This window comes from Somniosus microcephalus, chromosome 16 (genome assembly GCF_052327205.1).
Source record: "Somniosus microcephalus isolate GS21.2 chromosome 16, FLI_Smic_1.0, whole genome shotgun sequence".
In the NCBI taxonomy this organism is placed as follows: Eukaryota; Metazoa; Chordata; class Chondrichthyes; order Squaliformes; family Somniosidae; genus Somniosus; species Somniosus microcephalus.
Window position 1 is genome coordinate 76,135,326 of NC_141002.1, and position 13,739 is coordinate 76,149,064.

Consider the following 13,739-nt stretch of genomic DNA (forward strand, 5'->3'; position numbering starts at 1 on the left):
GTCTGTGTGGTTCAGTACCCCCCAGTCTGTGTGGTTCAGTACCCCCCAGTCTGTGTGGTTCAGTACCCCCCCAGTCTGTGTGGTTCAGTACCCCCCAGTCTGTGTGGTTCAGTACCCCCCCAGTCTGTGTGGTTCAGTACCCCCCCAGTCTGTGTGGTTCAGTACCCCCCAGTCTGTGTGGTTCAGTACCCCCCAGTCTGTGTGGTTCAGTACCCCCCCAGTCTGTGTGGTTCAGTACCCCCCAGTCTGTGTGGTTCAGTACCCCCCAGTCTGTGTGGTTCAGTACCCCCCCAGTCTGTGTGGTTCAGTACCCCCCAGTCTGTGTGGTTCAGTACCCCCCAGTCTGTGTGGTTCAGTACCCCCCCAGTCTGTGTGGTTCAGTACCCCCCAGTCTGTGTGGTTCAGTACCCCCCAGTCTGTGTGGTTCAGTACCCCCCCAGTCTGTGTGGTTCAGTACCCCCCAGTCTGTGTGGTTCAGTACCCCCCCAGTCTGTGTGGTTCAGTACCCCCCCAGTCTGTGTGGTTCAGTACCCCCCAGTCTGTGTGGTTCAGTACCCCCCAGTCTGTGTGGTTCAGTACCCCCCAGTCTGTGTGGTTCAGTACCCCCCAGTCTGTGTGGTTCAGTACCCCCCAGTCTGTGTGGTTCAGTACCCCCCAGTCTGTGTGGTTCAGTACCCCCCAGTCTGTGTGGTTCAGTACCCCCCAGTCTGTGTGGTTCAGTACCCCCCAGTCTGTGTGGTTCAGTACTCCCCAGTCTGTGTGGTTCAGTACCCCCCAGTCTGTGTGGTTCAGTACCCCCCCAGTCTGTGTGGTTCAGTACCCCCCCAGTCTGTGTGGTTCAGTACCCCCCCAGTCTGTGTGGTTCAGTACCCCCCAGTCTGTGTGGTTCAGTACCCCCCAGTCTGTGTGGTTCAGTACCCCCCAGTCTGTGTGGTTCAGTACCCCCCAGTCTGTGTGGTTCAGTACCCCCCAGTCTGTGTGGTTCAGTACCCCCCAGTCTGTGTGGTTCAGTACCCCCCAGTCTGTGTGGTTCAGTACCCCCCAGTCTGTGTGGTTCAGTACCCCCCCAGTCTGTGTGGTTCAGTACCCCCCAGTCTGTGTGGTTCAGTACCCCCCAGTCTGTGTGGTTCAGTACTCCCCCAGTTTGTGCTTCTACCTATTTTGCCATATCTGGAACCTCTAAGCAGCAGTTTTAAAGCATACATTGCAGTAGCAAGGGCCAGATAAAAGGTACCCGTGAGTATGTAGATATTTCCCTTTTAACATTTCGAATTATTGGGCAATCCAGTTTCAGTTTCCTTTTAAACAACTATCCTTGTTTTTCATTCCACTTTAGCTCAACAGATTTGGATATAATTAACATTTAGGTTAAATGAAGATCAGTGATAATGCCTGCATTTGGCTGTGCTTAACTCTGAAGTGATAATGCCACTCCATTGTTAATTGTATTACTTGTCCTGCTGCATAAAAAATAAAGTAAAGTAAAATATTGTCATACTTAGCAAAAAAGGAACAATGTTACTGTAGAGTGACTTGGTGTTACAGTGGGTTAAAAATCTGTCTTTTTATCTCGGAGACCTGGGTTAGAATTTAACCCACAGTGCTGGAACAAATGTCTCATTTTTCTACTAGTTGCAAGGATTGCACTGAAATAAATTTGGGGCACTCTCAGTCCAATTACCAGTCCATACCACAAAACCTCTGACAATTCAGCAGAGATTGGCACTAAATTAGATGTCTCACTGGAAGAGGCCACAAGGAAGGCTATTTTGGGGAATGTTAAGTTGGTGCAGTAATGAGCACTCTTCCAAGGCTAGATTTAAGACATGTTGATGGGACACAGCAGTGCTTGATGCTGACATTGGGAGAAAACTGTAGGGAAGTATTCCATTCCCTGGCATTGACATCTTTCACCCTGTGGAGCACAAAAGTAAAATTTAAAAACATATATAGTACTGCAGAGGGTTGTAAATGGCATTGTAGCAAAGTTAATTGAGAAACAAGAAACCCCAAATAACTTAACAGCCATGGCAGACCATACAGTACCTCAATACTGAGAGAGCCTTCTATAGTTTGAGTTATGGCAGTGTCTTCAAGAACTAGTTTTCTTGATTTATTTTCATATATTAACTGATGTGTTTGCAATTACTTATCCAAAATGGTATTTTAAAAATACAGCTTCAAAATATGAATGCACAGGAATGTGCTTCTGAAGAATAATGAGTTCTTCATTTTTTCTTTCTCTGCAGAATGCTGTCAGGGACCATGGGGGTTTCCTATGAGCCAGTACTTGAGAGGCAGTGTCTGGCGTTGTGGACGGAATGCTAGAATGTCTGCATGTCTGGTACATTTTCACATCAGCTTTGCAATTTACTGTGTGTGATGCATCGATTTTCGTAAATTACAGGCTTAGAGTCAACCTATTCAAAGCTTAAAAATCTTGTGTTCATCTCACTTTGTAGCCATTGGAAAGAGTGACAGTTGGCCATGGGGTAAGTGTATCCATTTATATTCTACCTTTAACAACTAATGAATATGGTATCTTTATTTTAAACTTTAGTTCAATTGTGTTTGATGGAATATTGATTGCCCTTTCTTAGCTGTCATATAGTATGTAAATATGAATACTGATAGCATTATAGAATATCTTGGGCAGCGAATAATTTGGCAGCTTTGGGACAAAGTACATATGTTGCAGACTCACTTCAATACTTCAGGAAGAATAGTCACTCCTTCGCAATGAAGCGAATGAATACACAGTTCCTTTCCTTCTGCATAACAGCCAGGGATTGAAATTCTCTTCATATGACTTTAGTACAGTTCTCCGATAAAACCCAAGCATGTCTTTTTGCAAAGAAAAGAAATGAACTACTATGATGTAATGTATGAGTTCACAAATTTAACATGGCTGATCCTATCCGATGTGATATTGAGCCATACAGACAAGGAAGTGCCCGATTAGATCCCTGGACTAGGCTCAGTTAGCTGATCTCCCCTGAACCAGTGGTGGGGCACAATAATTGAATTCATTATCCATGGGCTAGGGGAAGAAAAGTCAGCCAGGGCTCCTGCACCTGCTTATTATCCATAACTCCTGCAGGTAAGAGCATGGGCCACACACTTGAGTATATGTGGTGCACAACTGATTTAGCCACCCATCACCAGATCTGGCTGGACCAGATCAAGCACTCTCGGGCCTCGCTCTCCTCTGCCAAAACTGTTCACTACTCCAGGATCATCCTTGACAGCAGCGATAACTCCACTACCAACCATCTCCCTAAGCCCCCCTCTTCACTTCCCCCTCCACCCTCACCTCCAAGTGTGAAGAGCTCATGGACTTTCTTGTCACTAAGATTAAGACCATCTGTTCAACTGCATCTGCTGCATTTCCCCCTTTTCCACTTGCCCACCAAGCCTAATCTCCCCCAAGCGCACCCTCGCCCTGGCCTTAAACATGTGTCTTTCTCTAGTTTCTGGCCGATCTCCCCTCATGCTATCTCCGAGCTCATCTGTGCTTGAGACTCACCTCCTGCTCCCTTAACCCCATTTCCATTAAACTGCTGACCATTTAACTTCCCATCCTGGTCCCCATCAATGTTGCCCCTAAGATGCGCGGCCACGCATTAATCGTGAGGTCGAGCGCAGGCTGCCCACCAGCTGCTGCCGCTGGAAAAGATGCCGAGCATATGCGGCCATGCAGCAAATTTAAATGGTCTGCGCAGGGAAAAAAACAAATTAGAGGGAACATTGGTCCCCATGCTAGCTGACATTGTAAATGGTTCCCCCTCTCCGGTATTGCCCCCCTCGCTTTCAGAGCAGCCGCCATGCCACCACTCCTGAAAAATAACCCACCTCCACCCCTTTGTGCTTGCAAACTACGTCTCCAATCTCCCTTTCTCTCCAAAGTCATTGAATGTTTTGTTGCCTCCAAAATCTGTAACCATCTTTCCCGCAACTCCATGGGGTTAATTTTAACGGGTGTCCATACGAACATATGAATCAGGAGCAAAAGTAGGCCATTTGGCCCTTTGAGCCTACTCCGCCATTCAATAAGATCATGGCTGATCCGATTACTCCACATTCCCGCCTACGCCCGATAACTTTTCACCCCCTTGCTTACCAAGAATCTATCTACCTCTGCCTTAAAAATATTCAAAGACTCTGCTTCCACCGCCCTCTGAGGAAGAGAGTTCCAAAGACTCACGACCCTCTGTGAAAAAATTTCTCCTAATCTCTGTCTTAAATGGGCGACCCCTTATTTTTAAACAATGACCCCTAGTTCTAGATTCTCCCACAAGAGGAAACATCCTCTCCACATCCACCCTGTCCAGACCCCTCAGGATCTTATATGTTTCAATCAAGTCACCTCTTCTTCTTTTAAATTCCAATGGATACAAGCCTAGCCTGTCCAACCTTTCCTCATAAGACAACCCGCCCATTCCAGGTATTAGTCTAGTAAACCTTCTCTGAACTGCTTCCAATGCATTTACATCCTTCCTTAAATAAGGAGACCAATACTGTACATAGTACTCCAGATGTGGTCTCACCAATGCTCTGTATAACTGAAGCATAATCTCCCTACTTTTGTATTCAATTCCCCTCGCAATAAACGATAACATTCTATTAGCTTTCCTAATTACGTGATGTACCTGCATAGTAACCTTTTGCGATTCAGGCACTAGAACACCCAGATCCCTCTGCATCTCAGAGCTCTGCAATCTCTCACCATTTAGATAATATGCTTTTTTATTCTTCCTGCCAAAATGGACAACTTCACATTTTCCCACATTATACTCCATTTGCCAGATCTTTGCCTACTCACTTAACTTATCTATATCCCTTTGTAGCCTCCTTATGTCCTCTTCACAATTTACTTTACTACCTATCTTTGTGTCATCAGCAAATTTAGCAACCATACCTTCGGTCCCTTCATCCAAGTCATTTATGTAAATTGTAAAAAGTTGAGGCCCCAGCACTGATCCCTGTGGCACACCACTCGTTACATCTTGCCAATCAGAAAATGACCCATTTATGCCTACTCTCTGTTTCCAGTTAGCTAGCCAATCTATGCCAATATGTTACCCCCTACACCATGAGCTTTTATTTTCCACAATAACCTTTGATGTGGCACCTTATCAAATGCCTTCTGGAAATCTAAGTACAGTACATCCACCGGTTCCCCTTTATCCACAGCACATGTTACTTCCGATCCGATATCACTGTTTTTATGCCATAGTTGAAAGTTAAATATACTTCCCATGTTTTAATCTCTCCAATTAGGTTTCTGTCCCCGTGACAGAACTGAAATGGGCCTAATCAAAGTACAAATGACATCCTTTGTGACTGTGATCGTGGTGCCCTATCCCTCTTCGTCCTTCTCGACCTCTCTGCAGCCCTTAACACAGTCAATCACACCATCCTCCTCCAACACCCCTCCTCTGCTGTCCAGCTCAGTGGGACTGCCCTTGCCTGCTACTATTCTTACTTATACAGTGATAGCAAGAGCAACTCAAGCAATAGCATCTCGTCCCTCCCACACATCATTACCTCTGGTGTACCCCAAGGATTTACCTTGGCCCCCTTCTATTCCTCATTTACATGCTGCTCCTTGGTGACATTATCTGAAAACACAATTATCATGTTCCACATGTATGCTGATGACACGCAGCTCTACATCACCACTAACCCCCTCGACCCCTCCAGTTCCTCTCTGCTGTCAGACTACTTGTCCGACACTCAGTCCTGGATGAGATGCAATTTCCTCCACATAAACATTGAGAAGACCAAAGCCATCGTCTTCATCCCTCGTCTCAAACTCCCTACCCTTGCCACTGACTCCACTCCCGTCTGTGGCCACTCCAGCCCCATATATTCTCCATCACAATGATTGCCTACTTCCACCTCCGAAATATCACCCATACCTTTGTGACCTCCAGACTCGACTATTCCAATGCTTTCCTGGCCGACCTCAATCCTCCATAAATTTCAACTCATCCTAATCACATGCCCATATCCTATCCTGTACCAAGTCCCACTAACCTGTGCTCACTGACCTACATTGGCTCCTGGTCTCCCAATGCCTCAAATTTAAAATGTTCATCCCCAAGTTTATTTCCCTTCATGGCCTCACCCTTCCCAATCTCTGTAATCCTGCTCCAGCCCTTCAACTCTCTGAAAACTCTGCTTTCCTCTGACTCTGGCCTCTTGTCTATCGTCCATCCCCTTTGCCCCACCATTGGCAACAGTGCCTTGAGCAATCTAGGTTCGACGCTGTGGAATTCCTTCCCTGAACTTCTCTGCCTCTTCCTCTCCCTCTCCTCCTTTAACATCCTCCTTAAAACCTACGTTATTATCCAAGCTGTTAGCCACATCTCCTGATAGCTCCTTTTTGCTTGACATCCAATTTTGTCTGATTGTGTTTCTTTGAAGCGCCATGGGACATTTTTCTATGTTAAAGGCACTATGCAAATGAACGTTATAGAATAGGATAAAGCTTGATGCTAAAATCTCCCATTGTTGAATTATGTGAATTTGTGAAGAATGGTCTTTTGAATGAGGTACTACAGTGCTGCCAATACTCCAGCATCACTCAGAGAGGAAAATTGGAGGAAGAATTATCTTTGTTTGTGCAAGAGTGTTAAACTTTTTGTTGATGTAATTCAAAATACTTTCAGCTTAACAGTAAGAATGTTAGAGATGTAAAAAAAAAGAATGTTAGAGAAAGCTTTTTATTATTTTGAAGTTTGAGTTATATAAGGGGTACTGCTCTTTGTTAGAGTTCTTAAAGGACTAACTACTGTAGTTTATGTGCTAATTGTAAAGAAGTTCCTGTCCAACAAGAGTGGATATAATTTCTGTCACGATTTGACATATGTTCCACATTATTTCTTGGTAGAAGGATGTGAGATCCCTTTAAACTGGGCTCATTGTTGTCCCCTTGCTAATGTGATGAATTAATTTGTAGATAGTTAATTTAAACCTTCCCTGCCACTCCTCCCGCCCTTTGTACTGCCAATTTATTTCTTCATGCATAGATATGTAATGAAATAGAGGAATATGAGGCCATGGTGTCTTTTACTGCTGAATTTAGAACAAACAAGTAGTAAAGACAATGTTTTGTAGAAGTTCAGACAGTTTCAGATTTTATTGGCTGATGAATAATTATTTGATTAACTGATTGCTTATTCAGAGTAGAAGTTGTTGCCCATTTTGCAGGAAACCATTTTGCACAATTTACTGTTGCTTCCATCAATTCTGTGGGTGTGATACATGACATGCCATTTTCAGAATTCAGCTGTTTGCTTGTCATTTGATCAGAATATCCCAGAAGTCCAGAAGCGATTCCAGCAGTGTGGCTGTTTTATAAAAAACAGCAGCAAAAACCACAAAAACAGAGACAGAATGAAAACTCAAAATGAGGTTGGCTTTTGGCACGACAAAAAGTTAAACGTATAAATAAACACTGCACTGTAGGTAGTTGGCACTACTGTGATTCTGCATTTTTACAGTATTTTTGCCAGCTGCTGAGATCACTGCAGATTGTTATTATCAAACCCTTTGCACTCTTAATCCCTTGATTTTGTGTATGTGCTAAATTACATGTGTCGATTTGTTCTGAATTGACAGTAAGGTGACACTGTGTTCTGCTGTTTGTTCTTTTGTTGTTGGCAGCTTCCTTCAGAATCCTTATTTTATCGTGCAGTCCTGCAAGTTATTATCAAAGAACACTTTGGAAATGGAAAGACATACACCACATTGCAAAGAACAAAGTATGTTTTGGAGGTTTGCATGAAATTTCAAGAATATAATAGTTGCCATCTCTGGGATCTTTTATGACATAGACTATAGGAAGAACACAGTATATTGCACAGCATCTGAGGGCAATTAATTGGAACGGAACTAGGGGACTGGGTGGCGGGGTGGGCTTGTACACTCTCCTTTCATCGCTAATTAAGCCCAAAGTGATTGGACAAAAAAGCTCCTCTTTCTGATGGCTATCAAGGTTCCTAAGCAGGTGTTGTTTATAAAATTTCAATCTAGTTCCAGTGAACATGAGTCCATGACACAGATATGTTCATAATTTGACAGCAGCATGGGTTATCTCATTCACAAGTGAACATTCTGCACCAAGGGTGATCTTCTGAGCTTGGCATTAATGGAGATCTTTGGGCCACAGTGGCAGTATCATTTGTCTTGCTACCAACACCAAACTACCAATTTCACAGACACTGAACTATCCCACAATATTAGGAACATTGGAACCGTAGTAGGCCATTCAGCCTCTCGAACCTGTTCCACCGTTCAATCATGGCTGACCTGTATCTTAACTCCATTTACACGCCTTGGTTGCATATCCTTTAATAATGCCCTTGCCTAACAAAAATCAATTGACCCCCAGCCTCAACAACTTTTTGGAGGCGAGAGTTCCAGATTTCCACTACCCTTTGTGTGAAGATGTGCTTTCTGACATCACCCCTGAACGGCCTAGCTCTAATTTTAAGGTAATGCCCCCTTGTTCTGGACTCGCCCACCAGAGCAAATTAGTTTCTCTCTATGTACCCAATCAAATCCTTTAATTATCTTAAACACTTCAATTAGGTCACTCCTTACGTTGCTCTACATTGAGGTCGAACATGCTGATTGGACCTTATCCCTTAGTTATATTTCACAAGATGCAATACAGAGCTATACACCTCATCCCAAACTCTGAGTAGTTTGCGTGTTATACCAGAGTATCATTTCCATTTCCCACACAGCCTATCCTCATGGCCTCTTGTAGAGAGATTGCTGAACCCTCAGCTAGTGCTAAATTTAAGAGCAGTTTCTTTTCAGAGGAATCCACTGGGAGCTGGGTTGAGACTAGCTGAAATCAGTTCACATAGAATCCATTATAATGCTCTGAAAGAGGACAGACTTCCATCTAATCTATCTGGGCTGAATTTCAACTTGATTCCCAGAGGTGATCAAGCATAGTATTCTTATTCTAACACGTTGCACCACTTAGTTTCTTCAGGATATGTAACTTTTAATAAAAAAAGATGAAAAATAAAATAGGAGTTGATAGTAAGAGTTATTAAACGCATTAATCTTAAACATAATACTGCTGTAAAACTGATACTGCAGGTTGAAAGTATTTCAGCTGGAAGGACAATGTTCTGTCGTGTGTGTGTGTGTGTCAGCAGTTATGAAAAATGTAATGTTTTTACGGGCATTGCTGGGTTCTTTTTCCACAGCCTGCAAAAATAAAAACTGCTTTTAAAAATGTTTTAAATGTGAAAAAATGTATTGAATGACCAGCTGAACTGCATGCTGAATGAGAAAGGCCTTTCTGGCTTGTTCATTCTTTTGAACAAATGCTGCTGATTGAATGCCAGAGGCTTATGGACTTTGCACATCCAAGGAGGTTCTGTACAGGAGTACATTACCTGTGTGTCCCATTCACAGAATCACAGAATCACAGAAACCCCACATTGTGGTACCATATTACTTTCTGCTAAAACAATGAAAATGACTTAACTGAGGTTTTCTTGTGATAGAAACAAATGAATGCAATTAAAATGTTTAGCTATTTTAGTAGTAAATTAAACTGAAATGATTGCGTTTTGTGACATTTGACTAATTGCAGCAGCAAACACGTTGGCAAGATCTATTCTAAGTCCTCATCCTTTGTGGACTACACCAGAAAATCAGTAGAAAAGCTGGGAATGGATAGCTCGAAGGTTGGTAGTTTTATTTGTTCAAGCTCTGAGATTTACATCTTCTTGCACTGCTTGCTGTCTGCCACTAGATGTTGCTAGAGTCTTTAAATGGTTTGTTGCGCGAATACTTGGGGCTAGATTTTGATTGAGGAGGCGTGTAGGAGGCGGGACTACAACTTTCAGGGTTGTAGTCCCGCCTCCATCGAGTTGTGGCCAACCCACGCGATTTTCATTTGATTGACCTTGTTGAGCCCGCCCAGCGGGCTCAGCAGGCCAATTAAGAGCCACCCGGCAACAGGTGACATCACAGATTGACATTTCATCTGTCAAAAGCTTTTGAAGCTGTCAAACACTGACAATCTGTACTCCAAGTTAATTGCTTCCTCTCAGGCTGATTTAGAGATCTCTCCAGAACAGAAAGCTGAATGCTGCAACTTTTGACAGCTCGCGGCTGTTAAGTATGTGTATTGTATTGAACAATTAACACAAAGACTTAAACGTATAACTCAAACAGGTCTTTACTGGTTGGAGGTAGGGACTATACGTAGGTCTTTACTTCATGCCCACAGGCGGGAACTGAGGGGAGATCAGTACCCACAGTACTATTTATACCCCTATGGCCAGGAGTGGTACTGCGTATCACTACGCCCAACAAGTAGTGCAGTCCTGTCCATAGGTTCAAAGTAGCACACATATTACATACACAACATTCCTCCCTTCCTAGCTTTACAGTCATCTCCCCATTTAACATAACGTAATAACATATATACATATATAACTTCAGGTTTACATAACAGAATAACATAGATACATAGATAACTTCATGTCAAAACAGATCACAGATTCAGTCTCTGCGGAAAACAGTTCACAGATTCAATCTCTGTGGTGGAGTCGGTTCACGTTGCTGGAGTGACTCATTCAATAGTCCTTCCATGGATTTAACAGTTTGAACTTCCGAACTGAATTGGCTCCGTTTGGAGGGACCACGTGTGTGATCTGGTAGAGGTAATAATGGTTCAGATGGGTCATCTTCTGTTTCGACTTTTCCTTTTCTGCTTCTTGGAGACTCTCTGGGCTCCACTGTCAGCTGCCAGCTGCATGCGCAGTTCCTCCTTCTCTCCCTCCTTTTTCCGTAGTAGAGCCACCTTCTCCCGATGTTCCGTAGACTTTCGGTGCTCCTCCATGATTTCTGTATGGTGGGAGTCGAAGTTACAAGTTGGGCAGGACAGGACATAGTAATATTCGGTGTCGTCCTGATCTAGGCCAGCGAGAGGGTCTTCTATTTCCTCCATACCCAGCTGGGCGTTAGCCAGCTTTTGTTCCAAGTCCAGACATCTTTCCTGAAGAGACTTCTTCATGCGTACCTCTTCATCCAGCTTTTTCTGGGCTTTCAGCAAGTCGTTTACTAATGACCTCATTTGAGATTTTACTACTTCAACTTCTTTTGGAGATTGATTGATCGGACTATTCAATCCCTCTACCGGAGCAGCTGTTTCAGCGGTCTGTTGTTCTACGTTGACGTGAGTCAGCGTACTTTTGGCATCCAAGGGCTGCTCTGTTGCAGTCATCTCAGTCTGTGTTGCCACCTCAGCTCTTCCAATAACCTTTGAGAGCTCCGAACCCCTTTCGTTTGAATATTGAAGTTCGTGTTCAAGTTTTTCCCATTTCAGAGTCCTGTCCTTCAGCATATGCAGGAGTTGGCTGACCGTTGACTCCTCTGACATCAGACGTTTTGTGTGCTCCTGCTCCATTTTCTCCATCAGCTGCTTCTGTTGTCTTTCCAGATTCTCCAACTCTGTATCAAAGAACTCTTTCGTTGCATTCAACTCTTGCTCACAACGGCGAAGCATTTGTTCTAATTGCTGTTGTAGTTTGAAATGGAGTTGAGTTCGAGCCCGGTGTCCCTCAGAAATGGGCACATCAGTAGACTTGCCAGACTCAGAATCCACAGTTAAACTATGTTGTTGTTGCTCAGTGGAATTCTGTGCTGAAACTTTGTCTTTTGCACCTGAGTTGGGCTTACCATCATCTGTTCCAGAGTCTGGGCCGACTATCTTCACCGAGTTCTCACTCGTTATTGTTTGTAGGAAATGCCAGTCCATATTCATTTTCCTAATCCACTCCCGTCCTAGTAGTGGAGAACCTCCTTCAGATATCACATATAAGTCCATTATTTGACTGTCTTCGCCCTTGTGGACCACTGCAACCTCTATTTTCCCGATGGGGTACACTCTTTGCCCCGTGTATGTTTTCAATATAATCCCCGTATCCTGTAGGGGAATATGTTGGAATAACTTTCCGTAATCTTTCTTATTTATGACCGTCAATGCCGATCCAGTGTCCAATTCCAGTTTTACTTGGACTCCTTCTATCTGAAGAGTGACCCAAATTGTCTGGAGGTCTGCACCCTTACCAGCGTTGAGTACTCTTAAGCTAGCCAGTTCATTACAGCTTAAGCTAGCCAGTTCATTACTGCTAGCGTCTGAATCGGACTCCTGTTCGGTCACCTTGTGTACCTTTGCGTATTGTCCTTGCGGTGACTTCTTGTTGCTGGTCTTCTTCCCTGACCTGCATACTCTAGCTATATGTCCAAGCCTACCACAAGTTCTACATTCTTGGTTTTTAAACCAACACTGGTTCTGATCATGCGTTGTCTTTCCACAACGATAACATTTGCCAGAACTCACACCCAATTTGTGTGCACTGAGCTCCGGTGACCGTAGCTGCATTACTGCCGTGCCTCTCGCTGCGGCTTCGTGTGCTGCTGCCATAGTGACCGCCTTCTCAAGCGTCAGCTCATTCTCCTCGAGCAGTCGCTTTTGTGTATCCTGTTTAAATAAACCACACACAAATTTGTCTCGTAGTGCATCTGTCAGTCCCGTTCCAAACTGGCAATATTTCGCTAATTTACGCAATTCCAGCAAATATTCAGCATTGCTTTCATGCTGTAGCTGCCTTCTGTCGTAAAATTTAAATCGTTCCGCTAGCATCAGCGGCATGGGGTTTAGATGATCTTTCAGGACAGTAACAATCTCATCGAACGTCTTATCCGCCGGTTCATCTGGTGATAACAGGTGTTTCAATTGCCCGTATGTCTTCGCACCCATTAAATTTAATAATGTTAGAGCTTTATCTTGGTCACGAATTTTATTGGCCTTACAATAATTTTTTACTCTTTCAACATATATGGCCCAATTTTCGAGGTCACTATCAAAGGTGCTAATATTCCCGTGTTTAGGCATTGTAGATTTGCAATTTCTCAGATTTTATTTTCTTTACTTGTTATCAAAGATGGCGGCTTCCCGCTCTTGCCGTCGTCCTCCGCCCACAAAATGGCGGTTTTCCCGCGCTTGGCGGTCTTCACCCGTCCCCCCCGACGCCGTCTCCCTTCAGCCCCCGAGTGCGGCCCTTATCTTCGCCGCGATCGATAGCCCGCGCTGTGCACCGCGGCTCTCGCACCTTGAGCTTCTGCAGCCGCCGCGCCTTTCAGTCCGAGTGCGGCCCTTATCTTTGGTTCCGATCGCTGGCCCGCGCTGCGCCTCGCACTTGAAGCGGCTCCCGGCCTCTGGCTCACCCGCTCGCGCGGCTCTTGCTCGCTCCCTCCCGGGCTCTGGCTTACCCGCTCGCGCGTTTCACCGCGGCTCTTATCAGGGATTGCGATCGCCCTTATCTTCTCACTCAACTTCCCCAGCCCTGTCTTTGCAGCCAACACTGCACGGCTTACCCCACCACCTAGGTTGAACAAGGAAACTGCAGAAAGACTTCTGTCAGTCGCTGGAAGCTGTCAGGATGTTTGCTGCACTCCAGTGCTCAGTCGCTGATGGAGGCTTCAGAGTCCTAAAGCCTGTCGCTTCTAGTGGGGTGGTGATGTTTGAAACCTCTCTTCAACTGCCGCAGGGTAAGAACCTGACTCGTCGCCAGTGTTAAGTATGTGTATTGTATTGAACAATTAACACAAAGACTTAAACGTATAACTCAAACAGGTCTTTACTGGTTGGAGGTAGGGACTATACGTAGGTCTTTACTTCATGCCCACAGGCG

At 44.5% G+C, this 13,739-nt stretch overlaps 1 protein-coding gene across 1 annotated transcript in view; it reads left to right on the forward strand.

The window, feature by feature from the left end:
• Positions 1-9,843, forward strand: part of LOC147106303 (putative methyltransferase-like protein 25) — a 64,056-nt gene extending 54,213 nt beyond the window's left edge. The window contains exons 6-9 of the mRNA XM_086009292.1: positions 2,250-2,344; positions 2,463-2,492; positions 7,672-7,769; positions 9,626-9,843. Of these exons, the coding sequence (XP_085865418.1) occupies positions 2,250-2,344; positions 2,463-2,492; positions 7,672-7,769; positions 9,626-9,797 (395 nt within the window). The 3' untranslated portion in view covers positions 9,798-9,843. The remainder of the gene's footprint in view (positions 1-2,249; positions 2,345-2,462; positions 2,493-7,671; positions 7,770-9,625) is intronic.
• The last annotated feature ends 3,896 nt before the right edge of the window (positions 9,844-13,739 follow it).